This window comes from Pristiophorus japonicus, chromosome 9 (assembly GCF_044704955.1).
Source record: "Pristiophorus japonicus isolate sPriJap1 chromosome 9, sPriJap1.hap1, whole genome shotgun sequence".
NCBI lineage: Eukaryota > Metazoa > Chordata > Chondrichthyes > Pristiophoridae > Pristiophorus > Pristiophorus japonicus.
Genome location: NC_091985.1, coordinates 146,369,686 through 146,388,217, shown reverse-complemented (window position 1 = coordinate 146,388,217; position 18,532 = coordinate 146,369,686). Strand labels below are relative to the sequence as shown.

Genomic DNA, 18,532 nt, shown 5'->3' with positions numbered 1-18,532 from the left:
GATTTGTCAAGCATGATTTCCCTTTCATAAATCCATGTTGACTTGGACCGATCCTGTCACTGCTTTCCAAATGCGCTGTTATTTCATCTTTAATAATTGATTCCAACATTTTCCCCACTACTGATGTCAGGCTTAACCGGTCTATAATTACCCGTTTTCTCTCTCCCTCCTTTTTTAAAAAATGGTGTTACATTAGCTACCCTCCAGTTCATAGGAACTGATCCAGAGTCGATAGACTGTTGGAAAATGATCACCAATGCATCCAGTATTTCTAGGGCCACTTCCTTAAGTACTCTGGGATGCAGGCTATCAGGACCTGGGAATTTATTGGTCTTCAATTCCATCAATTTCCCGAACACAATTTCCCGCCTAATAAGTATATCCTTCAGTTCCTCCTTCTCACTAGACCCTCGGTCCCCTAGTACTTCCGGAAGGTTATTTGAGTCTTCCTTCGTGAAGACAGAACCAAAGTATTTGTTCAACTGGTCTGCCATTTCTTTGTTCCCATTATAAATTCACCTGAATCTGACTGCAAGGGACCTATGTTTGTCTTCACTAATCTTTTTCTCTTCACATATCTACAGAAGCTTTTGCAGTCAGTTTTTATGTTCCTGGCAAGCTTCCTCTCATACTCTATTTTCCCCCTCCTAATTAAACCCTTTGTCCTTCTCTGCTGAGTTCTAAATTTCTCCCAGTCCTCAGGTTTGTTGCTTTTTCTGGCCAATTTATATGCCTCTTCTTTGGATTTAACACTATCCTTAATTTCCCTTGTTAGCCACGGTTGAGCCACCTTCTCCGTTTTATTTTTATTCCAGACAGGGATGTACAATTGTTGAAGTTCATCCATGTGATCTTTAAATGTCTGCCGTTGCCTATCCACCGTCAACCCTTTAAGTATCATTTGCCAGTCTATTCTAGCCAATTCACGTCTCAGAAACTTAATATGTTTTAATACGATCACCTCTCATTCTTCTAAACTCCAATGAGTAAAGGCCCAACCTGCTCAACCGTTCCTCAAAAGACAACCCCTTCATCTCAGGAATCAACCTTGTGAACCTTCTCTGAACTGCCTCCAATGCAAGTATATCCCTCCCTGAATACGGAGACCAAAACTGTGCGCAGTACTCCAGGTGTGGTCTCACCAACGCCCTGTGTAGTTATAAGAACATAAGAACAGAAGAAATAGGAGCAGGAGTAGGCCATACGGCCCCTCGAGCCTGCTCCGCCATTCAATAAGATCATGGCTGATCTGATCATGGACTCAGCTCCACTTCCCTGTCCGTTCCCCATAACCCCTTATCCTCTTATCATTTAAGAAACTGTTTATTTAATGTCCCAGCTTCCACAGCTCCCTGAGGCAGCAAATTCCATAGATTCACAGCCCTCAGAGAAGAAATTTCTCCACATTTCAGTTCTAAATGGGCGGCCCCTTATTCTAAGATCGTGCCCTCTAGTTCTAGTCTCCCTCACCAGTGGAAACATCCTCTCTGCATCTACCTTGTCAAGCCCTCTCGTAATCTTATACATTTCGATAAGATCACCTCTCATTCTTCTGAAATCCAATGAGTAGATGCCTAACCTACTCAACCTTTCCTCATAAGTCAATCCCCTCGTCCCCGGAATCAACCCAGTGAACCTTCTGTGAACTGCCTCCAAAGCAAGTATATCCTTTCGTAAATATGGAAACCAAAACTGCCGCAGTATTCCAGGTGTGGCCTCACCAATACCCTGTACAGCTGTAACAAGACTTCTCTGCTTTTTACTCCATCCCCTTTGCAATAAAGGCCAAGATTCCATTGGCCTTCCTGATCACTTGCTGTACCTGCATACTATCCTTCTGTAGCAGGACTTCCCTACGTTTATACTCCAGTTTAGGGAGGGAGAACTGGAGTAGGGTCAAGACGGCGAAAGACTCTGTCATCAGTGGTGGGTCAAAAGGAAGAGCGGGTTGTACAGCAGGTCAGAGTTGGAAAGATTGAATCCATAGATCCACCTGACAGCCTGTCTCTGTCCCAGTCAGACTCTACCAGTGTGTTCGGACATCAATGTGTGGTTGAGTTAGAGACTAACTCTGGGGGGGTGGAGAGCACATCCAAGGGGACTTGGATCCCGGTGGGACCACAGGGTCGATTTTAGGAAGTGGGGTCGGCAATTTCGGGTGTGCCCTGCCCGTCATTTTCTGACCGGTCATCTAAAGGTTCGGAGAATCGGGGGGGGGGGGGGGGGGGCGCTTGCCTGTGGCTCCGATCCTTGCACCTGTGGGGGTCTAGGCAACAGCGTGCCATCCTGAGCACCATGCTCACCTTGTGCTTATCCAGAAGGCTTTTGACATCTTCCCTGGAGGTGACCAGGATCCTCTGGTCCAGTGTCATCTTCTCTTGGCCTGTGTCGGTCAGGTCGGCCAGATCCTGCAGGGCTTGTTCATACTGGCCCCTCAACGCCAGGCTCTGGTTTAAATCAGTGCGCCTGGAGCCAATGATCATCGTCAACTCTTCGTACATATCCTTTAAAGGGATGAAATGCTATATTAAATGCACCGGGATCTGACTGCACACATTTCATTAAATCCATCACTTCTATTGGATGTGACTGGGACAAACAATGCTGCAAGCGAGGCCCAATTTTATTGTTCGAATTTTCTCCTGGATGGCCCTCTGCATTTATGCCCTTGCCATTGCTTGGCAAATTCTTGAAAGAATTCTATTCTACTCCTTTCTTTCCCCCTCCCCCATCACCAGAAGGGATTGAAAACAAAAAGTGGCAGTATTTTAAGGATAGTCAGCGGCCCTTTACTGGCTGCTGGTGCCTGATATTCACCCCCCCCCCCCCCGCCCTCCCTCCACGATCCATGCAACGCTATTTGCCGCAAGTGCCACCGAGATACTAAAAGGGACTGATCTCGCGTTATCAGTTCATTCAGGCTGAGGCACACACAGTGGACAGGAGCAGCGGGAGTGCACTATCCAACCCATAATACTGATATTAATATTCATGAAGAAGATACTTTTTAGCAGTTTCCAAATCCACTTTCACACACACCACACATACGAACATTACGTCTACAATCAACACATATACCACACATCTACCAACCAACCAAAACATTACATATACAACCAACACACACCCCATACCACATACATACCCACCACACAAACCAACACATTACATCTATAACCACACAAATATGGATGCCAACACACAAATATATCAACACAAATGTACATATATCAACACACACACATACATATAACACAAATACATATACATACTCCTCCGGTACTATGATTTCTAGGTGGGATCAGTTTGAGGAGTACACAGTAAAATGGGACTGTGTAAAACCAGCTCCTGACAGGGGCCTGAATTCAGCACAGGCCAGAATCTGCCCCCACTCCCCCAAAAAAATATCTGTTTCTGTGATGAAAGGATGTTACTGCTCAACGGTCGAGCTGGTCTTGGCAGTGACCGTTCCCGATAAGTCTCGATCGTAACTGACCTGTACTTTAGAAAGATCCAGGAGGATAGCCTGATCTGGCTGCAGTTCCTCTCCTCGCTCCTTTAAGTGGCCAATTCGCATCTCAAATTCCCTCAGGTCATCTTCTGTCTGCAAAATGGCCTATGAACGAAAATGACAGATCTTAATGCAGCCTCCAGACACATTTACAATAACACAACCATCTCAGGCATGATGGGTCAAATGGCCTCCTTCTGTGCCGTAGAGTCAGAAATTCACAAATTCTTTAAGGGGCAATCATCTTTAAAAGTTGCTTTCCCTTCCCCCCACTATCCATTTTGCAATTCCATTTCGCCCCTTACACCTGGAAAAGATTGAATCAGCAGCTTGACTGGAAAGCAATGTATAGAAAGCAGTTATGACTTTTACCTGCAGTTGCTCTGTGACAGTGTGCTCCAAAGCCTCGGCTAGCTTCTGTAGGACAATGTATTTACTGTCAGCCAGGGAGGTGATCAGCAGCTTCAACTCCGTCTACAAGCAAAGAACAGCAATGAGATTTCGAAAGGTCAAGCCTACACTTCCACATGAGTTTCGATTACGTGACGCACAGGCGACGACACACATCAAGTACTGTAGTACAGGTATAGCATCAAACTGATCTACAAACTCGAGCATCGGCAGCCTCCAGACACTGAGCGCTCTCATGCCCACACATCTCCTTCGTGCACCACCAGCCCAAATCACCAATTCAGAACCCAGAGCTAGAGGGGTACTCAGGCTCTGTGTCTTTGCAATCTGTATAGGCGTGCACTCTATACATGCTTCACATCCATGTTGACAAGTGTCAGCCGGGGCTCAGTGGGTAGCACTCTTGCCTCTGAGTCAGAACATTGTGGGTTCATGCCCCACTCCAGAGGCTTGAGCATAAAATCTAGGCTGACACTTCAATGTGGCATCTTTCAGATGAGATGTTAAACTGAGGCTCCATCTGCCCTCTCAGGTGGATGTGAAAGATCCCATGGTACGATTTGAAGCAGAGCATGGGAGTTCTTCCCAGCGTCTTGGACAATATTTATCCCTCAATCAACATCACTAAAATTATAATTGAAAAAAAACTTGGATTTGTTTCGTGCCTTTGATGACCACCAGATGTCTCACAGCGCTTTACAGCCAATGAAGTATTTTCGGAGTGTGGTCACTGTTGTAATGTGGGAAATGCGGCAGCCAATTTGCGCACAGCAAACTCCCACAAACAGCAATGAGATAATGACCAGATAATCTGTTTTTGTTATGTTGATTGAGGGATAAATATTGGACAGGATACTGGGGGATAACTCCCCTGCGCTTCTTTGAAATAGTGCCAAGGGATCTTTTACGTCCATTTGAGAGAGCAGACAGGGCCTCGATTTAATATCACATCCGAAAGACGGCACCTCCGACAGTGCAGCGCTCCCTCATAATAATCAGCATCATAGGCAGTCCCTCGGAATCGAGGAAGACCTGCTTCCACTCCTGAAGTGAGTTCTTTGGCGGCTGAACAGCCAATACGAGAGCCACAATCCCTGTCACAGGTGGGACATATAGTCGTTGAGGGAAGGGGTGGGTGGGACTGGTTTGCCGCATACTCTTTCCGCTGCCTGCGTTTGATTTATGCATCCTCTCGGCATTGAGACTCGAAGAGCTCAGCGCCCTCCCGGATGCACTTTCTCCAGTTAGGGCGGTCTTTGGCCAGGGACTCCCAGGTGTCAGTGTGGATGTCGCACTTTATCAGGGAGGCTTTGAGGGTGTCCTTGTAACGTTTCCGCTGCCCACCTTTGGCTCATTTGCCGTGAAGGAGCTCCGCATAGAGCATGTGCTCTGGGAGTCTCGTGTCTGGCATGCGAACAATGTGGCCTGCCCAGCGGAGCTGATCGAGTGTGGTCAGTGCTTCAATACTGGGGATGTTGGCCTGGAAGAGGACACTGATGCGCCTGTCCTCCCAGGGGATTTGTAGGATCATCCGGAGACATCGTTGGTGATATATCTCCAGCGACTTGGTGTCTTCTGTACATGGTCCATGCCTCTGAGCCATACAGGAGAGAGATATTACTACAGCCCTGTAGACCATGAGCTTGGTGGCAAATTTGAGGGCCTTGTCTTCGAACACTCCTTGCCTCAGGCGGCCTCAGGCTGCACTGGTGCACTGGAGATGATGTTGAATCTCCGCATCAATGTCTGCTTTTGTTGATAAGAGGCTCCCGAGGTATGGGAAATGGTCCACGTTGTCAAGGGCCGCGCCGTGGACCTTGATGACTGGGGGACAATGCTGTGCCGCGACGACAGGCTGGTGAAGGACTTTGTCACGGATGTTTAGCATAAGGCCTATGCTTTCATATGCTTCAGTAAATACATTGACTATGTCCTGGAGTTCAGCCTCAGAATGTGCGCAGACGCAGGCTTCGTCCACGTACTGTAGCTCAACGACAGAGGTTGGGGTGGTCTTGGACTTGGCCTGGAGGCAGCATAGGTTAAACAGCTTTCCACTGGTTCTGTAGCTTAGTTCCACTCCAGCAGGGAGCTTGTTGACTGTGAGGTGGAGCGTGGCAGCGAGGAATATTGAGAAGAGGTTTGGGACGATGACGCAGGCCTGTTTGACCCCGGTCCGGACGTGGATTGAGTCTGTAATGGATCCGTTGGTAAAGATCGTGGCCTACATATCATCGCGGAACAGGCGAAGGATGTTGACAAACTTTTGGGGGCATCTGAAACGGAGGAGGACACTCCATAGACCCTCGCGGTTGACAGTGTCAAAGGCCTTTGTAAGGTCGAAAAAGGCCATGTATAAGGGCTGGTGCTGCTCCCTGCATTTTTCCTGCAGCTGTCACGCTGCAAAGATCATGTCTGCTGTACCCCGTAGGGGACGAAATCCGCATTGTGATTCCGGGAGGAGCTCCTCAGCCACAGGGAGAAGACGGGTGAGGAGGAATCTAGCGACATCTTTCCCAGTGGCTGATAGCAGGGAGATTCCCCTGTAATTGCCACAGTTGGACTTGTCCCCTTTTTTAAAGATGGTCACGATCACTGCATCTCTGAGATCTCCTGGCATGCTCTCCTCCCTCCAGATGAGAGAGATGAGGTCATGTATCCATGCCAACAGCGCCTCTCTGCCATACTTTCGCGCCTCAGCAGGGATTCCATCTGCTCCCATAGCCTTGTTGTTCTTGAGCTGCCTTATGGCTTTGCCTACCTCGTGCTACGTTGAGATTTCACTGAGGTGGTGGCGGGTCACATGCTGCGGGATGGAATCGAGAACACTCGAGTCAAAGGCAGAGTCTCGATTGAGGAGATCTTCAAACTGCTCCTTCCAGCAGCCCCTGACAGTCTCTGTGTCCTTGATAAGTGTTTCCCAGTTCTTGGCTAGCAGTGGGCTGGGGCCTTGGGCGTTTGGACCGTAGGTGGCCATGATTGCGATGAAGAATCCTGGCATATCGTGGCTGTCGGCCAGTTGTTGTACCTCCTGTACTTTCTCCAGCCACCACCTGTTCTTTAGGTCCCAGGTTTTTTGTTGGAGCTCAGCCTTGAGCCGTCTGTAATGTTGCTTTGCTGCTTCCGAGTTGGGTCGTTGCTTGAGGCTCAGAAATGCCCTGCGCTTGCGATCCATTAATTCTTGGATCTCCTGATCATTCTCATCAAACCAGTCCTGGTGTTTTCTGGTTGAGTAACCAAGTGTCTCTTCACAGGCACTGGTTATGGAGACCTGGAGGACAGACCAAACGATGTGGGCATTCAGCATCTCAGGGTCATCAAGGCATGCCAGGTTAGCTGTGAGGCGCTGGCTGTATAGGGCTCCCTTACTTGGGTCTTTAAGTGCCCCGGCATTGACTTTTTTGCAGCACTGCTTCTGCTGTCTCCTTTGCTTTGGGGCTATGTTTATATTGATGATGGAACGGATTAGGCGATGGTCCGTCCAGCAATCGTTAGCTCCTGTCATGGCGCAGGTGATGCGCACATCCTTGCGATCCCTGGCTCCGACGATGACATAGACGAGCAGGTGCCAGTGTTTGGAGCGAGGCTGTTGCCACGATGCCTTCTATTTGTCATCTGGCGGAACAGTGTGTTGGTGATGAGAAATTTATGTTCCAGACATTTTGTCAGGAGTAGGGTACCGCTGGAGTTGGCTTTCCCGACCCCCTCTCTGCTAATCACACCTCCCCAGAGGGCAGTGTCTTTGCCGACCCAGACGTTGAAGTCACCTAGGAGGATCAATTTATTGCCCGCAGGGACGCGGGACAGGGATGTTTTATGGTTGGAATAAAACCCTCTTTGGTCTCATCCGTTGCATCGAGTGTTGGGGCGTACGTACTGATGACTGTGGTACATTGGTTTCGGGATAGGGTGAATCGAAGAGTCAGGAGGCATTCGTTAACCCTGAGTCTGTGAGGTGATCGACCAGCTCATTTTTGATGGCGAAGCCGACTCCGTGAAGGTGGCGTTCTTCCTCTGTTTTTCATTTCCAGAAGAGGGTGTAACCTTCACCTTGTTCCTTGAGCTGGTCTTCTCCTGCCTGCTGGGTCTCGCTTATGGCGGCGATGTCGATGTCAAAGCATCTAAGTTCCCGGGCAACTATGGTGGTATGGCGTTCCAGCCTGTCGCTGTTGGAGTTGTCCATGAGGGTCCTGACGTTCCAGGACCAGAATTTCATGTTAGCGAAGTGGAAGATGCCTGTGCGTGAGTTCTTTTAACGCGGGGTGGCCGCTGCACGCCAGCTACCACACGGGCTTAGCTGAGTAAGGTCTTGGTCCTGTGACAAGGGGATCCAAGACGACTGGAGACCAGGCACTGCTGCATGAGCCTAATTGCCTACGGCGAGATTTTGGCCGTAAGCTCGGCGCCGAGTAGCACCCTTGATGGTAGGTGGCCCGAGGCTTGGTTGGGGGCAGGCATTAGGAAGGTCAGCTGTCCGCTGGAGTTCCAAGGGATGTTTTAAAAGTTTCTTCCAAAGTTTAAAAAAAAAAGTTTTCCAATTTCTCCAAGTTGTTTTAAAAATTTTAAAGTTTTCCCAAATTGTTTAAAAAGTTTCTCAAGTTCCTGGAGTGGGACTTGAACTCATAACCTTTTGACTCTGAGGCGAGGGTGCTACCCACTGAGCCACAGCTGACACTTATGTCTACATACACTTCCTATTAACCTTTATCATTATAAAATCCCATGTCTTCATTTTCAATAAGAACTGCCTATGTAAACTGATCACTGTAATGACTCCCTCCCACCAATGGTGGCGCAATAGTGCCTCAATTTTACATATTCTAGCTGTCCCGCATGGAAACTTCTCTGCTCCAATCAATTCTACTTCTTAAATTGCACAAAATCACCTTACATTTTGCTATTTAACTATGAACGATGATATCAAATTAATGTGTTATCTAATAATAAGTATGTGAGCTTTGAGTACAGGTGAGCACTCTGTGCAGATACGCACCTACAGGTGTAATGCAACGTGCTTTTGAAATTGGCTGGGACACGACAAGCCGCAAGCGCTACAACCACTATAATCCTGCAGTGTAGTTAACTCAAACCCAAGTGCTCCCAAGTGCAGAACGCCACTTACTTGGTACTCCATCAGCTGCTGCAGTCGGTCTTTGATCTGCTCACACTGCTGCTTCACGGTTAGCCCCACCGCACGCAGTCTTTCCTGGAGGCAGCTCAGGCTTTCCTCAATAACGTCCTGGTTCTTCTTGGTCTCGGGGAGAATATGGAAAAAGGCACTCTTTTTCTCATTCACTTCTTCAATCACGTCCTCGATATCCTTTGCAAGACCCTAAGTAACAAAAATAAAAGCAGTTGCAGTCCCAATGGATTAACTCTTGCTGTACTAGAGAGGCTGGATGATCTATTCCCAGTCGCGAGTTTACCTCAAGTTAACCTGACTGACCGAGAGGAAGTCCTCGATCTTCACTTCTCTTCTCTCCCTGGGCTAAGGGATCCAACCATCTGGATGTAAGCACAGGTCCTGTGCAGTATACCTATAGACCCTTAATAACGCACTGTGTGAATTAATTCCGGACATTCCGGCCCATTACGCTTCGGGTTTCGCCCCGGAGCAGCGTGAAAGGCAAGGTTCAGATCTCCTGCGCCCCTTCGCGATCCTCCGGTCGTGTTTTGCGGCAGCGCTGAGCAGCACCTCCGGGAAGAGCTGCGCCGTGTGTGCAACGTCTCTGGTTGCAACACCGGCAGGAGTTTGGCCACTTGCCTGGCCCGTTCGCCCGGAAGTGCGTCCGCAATGGCCGCCTGGGAAATCGGAGAGGTCCAACCATGCCGGCGGCGGTGAGGAAGGTCAAGTGCGCCAAGAGTAAGCGTGAGTGTTTGTTCTTTTAATTTTTTTCAGTGACTTGTGTTGTGGTGGCATGGGCAATGTTTTGGGAATGATTATGTGGTTTGTTTAAAGGTTCCACCCCCACCCACCCTGGCCTCTCTCGGAGCGCACATGGCCCGGCAGTTTAGTTCGCGAGTTCCCCATTTTTGCGCTTCGAAAAGTGTAAAAGGCCTCCCTTCGCACTGTGTACCCTGACACAGGGCCCAGATGCCGAAACTTCCTTACCAAAGCTCAGACTATTCCTGGCCGGTAACTTTCCAGCCCCGCCTTGGTTTTCGCCCAGAAAACAGAAAAGCCTAAAATCCAGCCCATTGGCTTTAAATATTTGTGACCCCGACCATTTCTTACCTCCTCATGATACAAGTGTGCTTCAACTTTTTCTGGGAGTAAACTTGCACTGGCCAATAAGTGATCTTCAACACCATCCAACCAACGGGAGGCAGCTGATGTGGCATCATACAACTTGTGCTCCAGGGGGAGGCTCTGTTCCTCAGCATCTTTACCCTTCACAGACATGGAAAGTAACTGTGACTCTCTTATTGCTTCAATCAAAAATACTTTTTTAATAACAATGAGAAAGGAAGATCATACTGTACCTGAGCGGAAATATCTCCAAAAGCTTGGCTGAGTCCAGTTAACAGGGATTTGACTGTCTGTACAGACTTGTCCAATGTCTGTGCTTCTCCTTTAAATAAAGCCATACCACTCGATACCCCACTGGACAGACCATAAACCTGCTAACGGTACGGAGAGGAAGTGAAAAGGCATTAACCATGACCGTTTTCAAAAATGGTTGTGTTCGTACAAAAGCCCCACGATGTTGCAGTCTATCAGTGAATGTAATTACGAGCTAGACCTGTGTGTTATTTATTTATTGGTACATCCCTACCCTAAATATGCTCCAGATAGGCCACTTCAATAGCTGCCATTGCTGCCCCTCTGGCACAAGATAAGGCCAAATACACCGATCCTGAGCTCCCAACAGGAACCACAGTCACAGATCTGGGAGTGCAAGCCCACATTTCTGAAACGCTTTGTTCGGTGCAGTCTGGAGATATCGAAAAGTTTAAAGGTTGAAGATTGAAGTTTGGATTAAAACAGGATGTTTGGATCGAAACAGGCTGCTAGACGATATGGAGCCGTTTAGCCATTGAAATGTGTCTATCTGATCACCTGTGTGTTTACAGTACTTAATGGTGGGAGTCAATTTATGGCAGTGAGACTTGACCTCAGGATAATGAGTGTCTGCTCATTTATCTGTATGTTAAGTATTTGAGTGTAACTAGTTACTATGCAAATAATAATCTGAGTTGTGTATAGTAATTCATGACATTGTCTATATGAGGTGGGTGGGGGGCTTGACCCATCCACCTCCATGGCACGAACCTGGTATTGCAGTACTTCCAGGAACGGTGCAGTGGCTCTCGGCCTTTTGGCTAAGAGCATTGGCGCAGAGTGATCCTTGATGTGTGCAAGGTGACCTCTGGCGTTTGTGATTTGACAAAGAATTGGAAAGATTGGCAACGGAAAATAAAAAAAAAAATTCATGACATTGTCTGTATTTGAGTGTACTTTGTTACTATGCGAATAATAATTTGATGACATCATCTGTATGTTAAACGATCTGGTTTGTGTATAGTAATTCAGAAAGCAGTTAGCCATGATTTCAGTACAATGCCATTTTGATTCTACATCGTCTGCATGTTAATTGTCTAAATGTACTAAGCAAGGAAACAAGAGTTCAAAGGCTTTTTTGGAATAAAGTTGAGAGTTTGACACACACATATTAGACACTAGACACTGGAATTTCAGAAGGTGTCTGCCTCCAAGCAGCCATGGAAATCGGAGCAAGCAGAGAGCTGCCTTTGTGAAGTGTCTCAGTAACTTTCACACTTGGTTTGTTTAGTATGAATGTTTAAATAAAAGATCAGATCCTGCCTTTACTACAACTGAGTGTGTGTGTAATTCTATGTTTAAAGCAACGAAGCGAAAAGAGCAAGACAGCTGTACAACAACAGGGACCGAGGATTGGAGTTGAAGCTCGCAAGTGCCAATCAGTAGCACTCTTGCCTCTGAGCCCCACTCCAGAGATTGAGCCACAACATCTCATCTGACACTCCCAGCGCAGTACTGAGGGAGTGCTGCACTGTCAGAGGCGCTGTCTTTCGGATGAGACCTTAATCCATGGGCTCTTATGTAATGTCAAGGAATGTAAAAGATCCCATGGCATTATTCGAAGAAGAGCAGGTGAGTTCTGCCGGTGTCCTGGCCAATATTTATCGCTCAACCAACATCACTAAAACAGATCACGTGGTCATTATGACATTGTTGTTTGTGGGAGCTTGCTGTGTGTGAATTAACTGTTGCGTTTCCTGCATTACAACAGTGACTATCCTTCAAAAGTACTTCATTGGCTGTAAAGTGCTTTGGGACATCCTGGGGTTGTGACAGGTGCTACATAAATGCAAGTCCATTCACTTGGAAGTCGACACACTGCAGGATGGGGGCTGCATGCTCCAGAAGTTACCTGCTGCTCCTGGTTTTGCTCCAATGTATTTCTGAACATCTTCTGCTTGGCGCTGATCTCTTTCTGGAGATTCTGCCACTTCAGTCTCAGTTGCTGTAATGCGAATGCCTTCTCCCCCTCGAAACCAAGCTCCTGCGATAAAGATTCAGGCTGGGCCGTCTCGCTGACAAAGCAAACAAAAAAACCCAAACAGTCAGAAATGCCGTCTCCCCAATCACCGACGGACGGCAAAGTCATCTGAGCAGGAAAATACCTTGTCAGTGTCCATACTTGCCCACCTTCTCCCCTGTAATCACAAAGGTGTCAAATCTTTGCTAGGATACAGTTCCATGTGCACCAGGCGGCCTATATGTGGTCCTGGTCAAGTGACATCAGGAGATTACTTGACCATAATGGGCCTGGACTGTATGGCTCAGAAACTCACCAGATAGACTTAGTCAGTGTCTGTGAGAGCTGGGAGGGACATCTATCCAATCAGCTGAGCAAGAATCACTGGGGCTGCCATCCTAGGTGTTTGAAGGTTTATGTGTGTGTGTAACAGTAACATGCCTGGGGCACACTGTCCTGATTCCCTGGGTCGCTGAATTTTAGTAGTGATCAACAACAGAATTAATGTGAGTCAGTAAATACAGAGATCTGATGATGGGACTGAGATCTGGTGGCCTAGGGTCCGGGGGTCTCAGTCTAGAAGCTTACAGGGGTGGAACCTCCTCGGGCCATCTCCAACTCCTCTAATTTTGATGGAAATCAAAGTTACGCATGTAAGCGGGGTTTCCGAGGTTGCGACAGAGGGATGGGTGCACCCCCAAGGACATTCACCCGCTATGGCTAAAGTGGACTGGGAAAATAGGTAGAAAAAAGGTCGATAAGCAGTGGCAGACATTTAAGAAGATATTTCGTAACTCTCAGCAAAGATATATTCCAGTGAGAAAGAGTCTACGAGAAGGATGGCTAACTAAGGAAGTTAAGGATGGTATCAAATTGAAAGAAAAGGCATACAATATTGCAAAGAATAGTGGTAGGCCAGAAGAATGGGACATTTTTAGAAACCATCCAAGGATGACTAAAAAAATAATAAAGGGAGAAAAGAGAGAGTAAACTAGCATGAAATATAAAAACAGAAAGTGGCTAAAGTAAACATTAGCCCCTTAGAGGATGAGACTGGGGAATTAATAATGGGAAACGGAAATGGCAGACATTTTGAACAAATATTTTGTATCTGTCTTCACGGTAGACGCTAAAAGCATCCCAATAATAGTCGATAATCAATGGACAAAAAGGGAGGGAGGAACTTAAAACAATCACTATCACTAGAAAAAAAGTACTCGGCAAACTAATGGGACTAAAGGCTGACAAGTCCCCTGGACCTGATGACCTGCATCATAGGGTCTTAAAAGAAGTGGCTTCAAAGATAGTGAATGCATTTGTTGTAATCTACCAAAATTCCCTAGATTCAGGAGAGGTCCCAGCAGATTGGAAAACCGCAATTGTAACACCCCTATTCAAGAAAGGAGGGAGACAGAAAGCAGGAAACAATTGACCAGTTAGCCTAACATCTATCACTGGGAAAATGCTGGAATCCATTATTAAGGAAGCAGTAGCACAAGATTACTGCACAAGATAAGAGCTCACGGGGCTGGGGGTAATATATTAGCATGGCAGAGGATTGGCTAACTAACAGGAAACAGAGAGTCAGGATAAATGGGTCATTTTCAGGTTGGCAAACTGTAACTAGTGGGGTGCCACAGGGATCGGTGCTGGGGCCTCAACTATTTACAATCTATATTAATGACTTGGATAAAGTAATGTAATGTAGCCAAATTTGCTGACGATACAATGATAGGTGGGAAAGCAAGTTGTGAGGAGGACACAAAGAGTCTGCAAAGAGATATTGATAGGTTAAGTGAGTAGGCAAAAATTTGGCAGATGGAGAATAATGTGGGACAATGTGAGGTTATCCACTTTGATAGGAAGACTAGAAAAGCAAAATATTATTTAAATGGAGAGAGATTACAAAATGCTGTGGTACAGAGTGACCTGGGCATCCTCGTACATGAAACTCAAAAAACTAGCAATAAGGTACAGCAAGTAAGTAGCAGGTAAATTGAATGTTGGCCTTTATTGCAAAGGGGATAGAGTATAAAAGTAGGGAAGTCTTGCTATAACTGTACTGGTGAGCCCACATGTGGAATACTGCGTACAGTTGTGGTCTCCTTATTTAAGGAGGGATATACTTTCATTGGAGGCAGTTCAAAGAAGGTTCACTAGGTTGATTCCTGAGATGAAGGGGTTGTCTTATGAGGAAAGGTTGAGCAGGTTGGGCCTTTACTCATTGAAGTTTAGAAAAATGAGAGGTGATCGTATTGAAACATATTAAGTTTCTGAGGATACTTGACAGGGTAGATGCTGAGAGGATGTTTCCCCTCATGGGGGAATCAAGAACATGGGGGCATAGTTTCAGAATAAGGGGTCGCCTATTTAAGACGGAGATGAGGAGAATTTCTTCTCTCAGAGGGTAGTGAATCTTTGGAATTCTCTGCCCCAGAGAGCTGTGGAGGCTGGGTCATTGAATATATTCAAGGTGGAGATAGACAGATTTTTGAACTATAGGGGATTCAAGGGTTATGGGGAGCGGGCAGAGAAGTGGAGTAGAGGCCAAGATCAGATCAGCATGATCTTATTAAATGGCGGAGCAGGCTCGAGGGGCCAAATGGCCTACTCCTGCTCCTATTTCTTATGTTCTTAAGTTCTGAGGTACATAACACAACCCCGGCTTTAGGGCGGGTTTGATGAATGTGATTACAGCGGTACAATGAATAAACCACAAGGGGTCATTTTACGAAACCGGGCTACTGACGGAGAGAAGCACTTGCCATGCAGATCAAAGATCCGGGCACTCACTGCCTAATGGTCTTCTTAGCATTGTGCCCAGAAGTGAAGACTTGTATCCCTATAGTCAGCGGTAGCTCAGTGGGTAGCACTCTCACTTCTGAGTCAGAAAGTTGTGGGTCCAAATCCTACTCTGGAGATATTTATCCCTCAACCAACATCACAAAAATAGATAATATGGTCATTTATCTTGGGGACCTTGCAGTGTACTAAATTGGCTGCTGTGTTTCCTACATTACAACAGCGACTACACTTCTAAAAGTACTTCATTGGCTATAAAGTGCTTTGGGGCATCCTGGCGTCACTATATGAATGCAAGTCTTTCTTTCTTTTAGTATCCTTCGTGACATATTTGCATTGGCAACTACAGAGCAGATTTCAGCAGGTTTCCAATTGAATCTAGCCTCCAATCTTCAGTGTAAACAGAGCCTCAAACTGACAGCTAACACAAGGTTGAAGCTTGCAGTCGGCAAAGGGGATTTACTGAAACGGGCAGTTTCATCTTGCAACATTAAGTCCGACGAGGTTAAGCAGGTCAAGGGCCCCTTGTCGCGGGAGAAGAGGCGCCCGATCTTTTAACCAGAAGGCTGGGTACTCACACGGCCTGCGACCTCTGCTCCTCACTGACAGCCTCCATGCTGCTTTGTTGGGTCATGATCTTCTCCCCACTGCTTGCAACCGATCGCAACAGGTTCTTCTGCTCTGCGAGCTGCTGCTCCAACTCCTAGAAACAGATTCAGAAAACAGTCTAAACCTTCATGAAACAGAAACCGGGAACCGTCAGCATCCGTGAATGGAACAGGCAAGGTAACGTTCCAGGCGCGGAGCCCATGTCCAGTTGGGACGATGGGTCCACTGCTGAATCGTTAACCCATCTCTTCTTGCTGATTGACCTGCTGAGTGCTTCCAACATTTTCACTTCCTATTGCAGATTTCCAGCTCCTGCATTTTGCTTTTGAAGCTAAACTTCAGGTTGGGTTTACTGCTTTCTGCAATATCTGACCATCATTTAACTCATTCGTATCTGAAACAGTCCAATATTGAGGATATATGAGTGCGGATGAAGGGGAATTGGCTCACAGTGAACAGCCATGCAGTGCAATGGACAAACTGTTGAAGAGCTGGGATTTTCATACCTCCAGGCAAGGCACCTCAGTCTTCAGGTTTTTTGCAGTAAGAGTATTGGCCATGTTTGCATCTCCTGCTGGACCACCTGCCTGAGGGAGCTCCGTGCTCCTCACCACTTGGCTTCGCAACGCACCTTGTTTCTTGTACCAATGCCACATCGCCAGCACATCGCTCCCCCAGCTACCCTGCTAATCGATTCACATTTTTGGAAAAATGTGTTCTCGGAACGTGGTCAATGCTGGCAATGCTTGGCCAAACTTAGCTGTCTTGAGAAGGTGCTGGGCTGCCTTCTCTTTCCTGTGAAGTGTAGCTTGCTGGACCTCTTCAAAAACAAAGACTTGCATTTATATAGCGCATTCACAACCACTGGATGTCTCAAACCACTTTATGGTCAATGAAGTACTTTTGAAGTGTAGTCATTGTTGGAACATAGAAAATGCGGCAGCCAATTTGCAAACAGCAAGCTCCCACAAACATCATATCATCATAGGCAGTCCCTCGAAATCGAGGAAGACTTGCTTCCACTCCAAAAGTGAGTTCTCAGGTGGCTGTACAGTCCAATACGAGAATTACAGTTTCTGTCACAGGTGGGGCAGACAGTCGTTGAAGGAAAGAGTGGATGGGGAGTCTGGTTTGCCGCACGTTCCTTCCGTTGTCCACACTTGATTTCCACATGCTCTCGGCGATGAGACTCGAGGTGCTCAGCACCCTCCCAGATGCTCTTCCTCCACTTTGGGCGGTCTTGGGCCAGGGATTCCCAGGTGCCGGTGGATATGTTGCACTTTATCAAGGAGGCTTTGAGGGTGTCCTTGAAACGTTTCCTCTGCCCACCTGGGGCTCGTTTGCCTTGTAGGAGTTCCGAGTAGAGCGCTTGCTTAGGGAGTCTCGTGTCGATCATGCGGACGATGTGGCCCGCCCAACGGAGCTGGTTGAGTGTGGTCAGTGCTTTGATGCTGGGGATGTTGGCCTGATCGAGAACACTGATGTTGGTGCGTCTATCCTCCCAATGGATTTGCAGGATCTTGCGGTTGCAGCGTTGGTGGTACTTCTCCAGTGCTTTGAGATATCTACTGTATATAGTCCACATCTCTGAGTCATATAGGAGGGTGGGTATCACTACTGCCCTGTAGACTATAAGCTTGGTGCCAGATTTGAGGGCCTGGTCTTTAAACACTCTCTTCCTCAGGCGACTGAAGGCTGTGCTGGCAAACTGCAGGCGGTGTTGGACCACGTCATCGATGTCTGCCCTTGCTGATAGTAGACTCCCGAGGTATGGAAAATACTCCACGTTGGCCAAGGCTGCGCTGTGGATTTTGATGACCGGGGGGCAGTGCTGTGTGGTGAGGTCAGGTTGGTGGAGGACCTGTGTCTTACGGATGTTTAGTGTCAGGCCCATGCTTTCATACGCCTCGGTGAAAGTGTTGACAATGGCTTGGAGTTCGGTTTCAGTATGCGCAGACGTAAGCGTCATCTGCATACTATAGTTCAATGACAGAGGATGGGATGACCTTGGATCTAGCCTGGAGGCGGCGAAGGTTGAAAAGGTTCATTTGGTTCGATAGTTTAATTCCACTCCAGCGGGGAGCTTGTTGAGAGCGAGATGGAGCATTGCAGCAAGGAAGATCGAGAATAGCGTTGGCATGATGACGCAGCCCTGTTTGATCCCGGTCCGGAAGTGGATTGGGTCTGTGTGATAAGGACCAGGGCACTGGGAATCAACTAGGGAGGAAGGCGACAGGTTTCCCTTCCCTGCAGGGCATTAGTGAACCAGTTACGGTCATTTATTTCTGGTGCCAGCCCAAAACTGCAAGCTCTGGCTCGCTCGTCCATCGTACTCACTATGCCACCATATTCTCATAACATGAAACACACATTCTAAACACCTGCTGTTCAGGCAACCCATTATTGTTAGAATGTACATTATTCCGGTTCTACTCCAATAATATATTCAAAAAGGAGTTAGATGAAGTCCTTACTACGAGGGGGATCAAGGGGTATGGTGAGAAAGCAGGAATGGGGTACTGAAGTTGCATGTTCAGCCATGAACTCATTGAATGGCGGTGCAGGCTAGAAGGGCCGAATGGCCTACTCCTGCACCTATTTTCTATGTCTATGTCTATGTCTAATAGATGACCTTCCACAATAAAGCTCTTCCTGGGTATCAGCCATGGCTCAATGGTAG

General features: G+C 47.3%; 1 protein-coding gene across 1 annotated transcript in view; it reads right to left on the bottom strand.

Moving 5' to 3' along the window:
- Positions 1-18,532, bottom strand: part of syne1b (spectrin repeat containing, nuclear envelope 1b) — a 420,847-nt gene that overhangs the window by 60,790 nt on the left and 341,525 nt on the right. Inside the window, exons 97-104 of the mRNA XM_070891000.1 lie at positions 15,822-15,946; positions 12,334-12,496; positions 10,403-10,543; positions 10,155-10,310; positions 9,042-9,251; positions 3,884-3,985; positions 3,497-3,616; positions 2,304-2,504 (exon numbers count right to left, since the gene is read on the bottom strand). Coding sequence (XP_070747101.1) covers positions 2,304-2,504; positions 3,497-3,616; positions 3,884-3,985; positions 9,042-9,251; positions 10,155-10,310; positions 10,403-10,543; positions 12,334-12,496; positions 15,822-15,946 — 1,218 coding nt within the window. The remainder of the gene's footprint in view (positions 1-2,303; positions 2,505-3,496; positions 3,617-3,883; positions 3,986-9,041; positions 9,252-10,154; positions 10,311-10,402; positions 10,544-12,333; positions 12,497-15,821; positions 15,947-18,532) is intronic.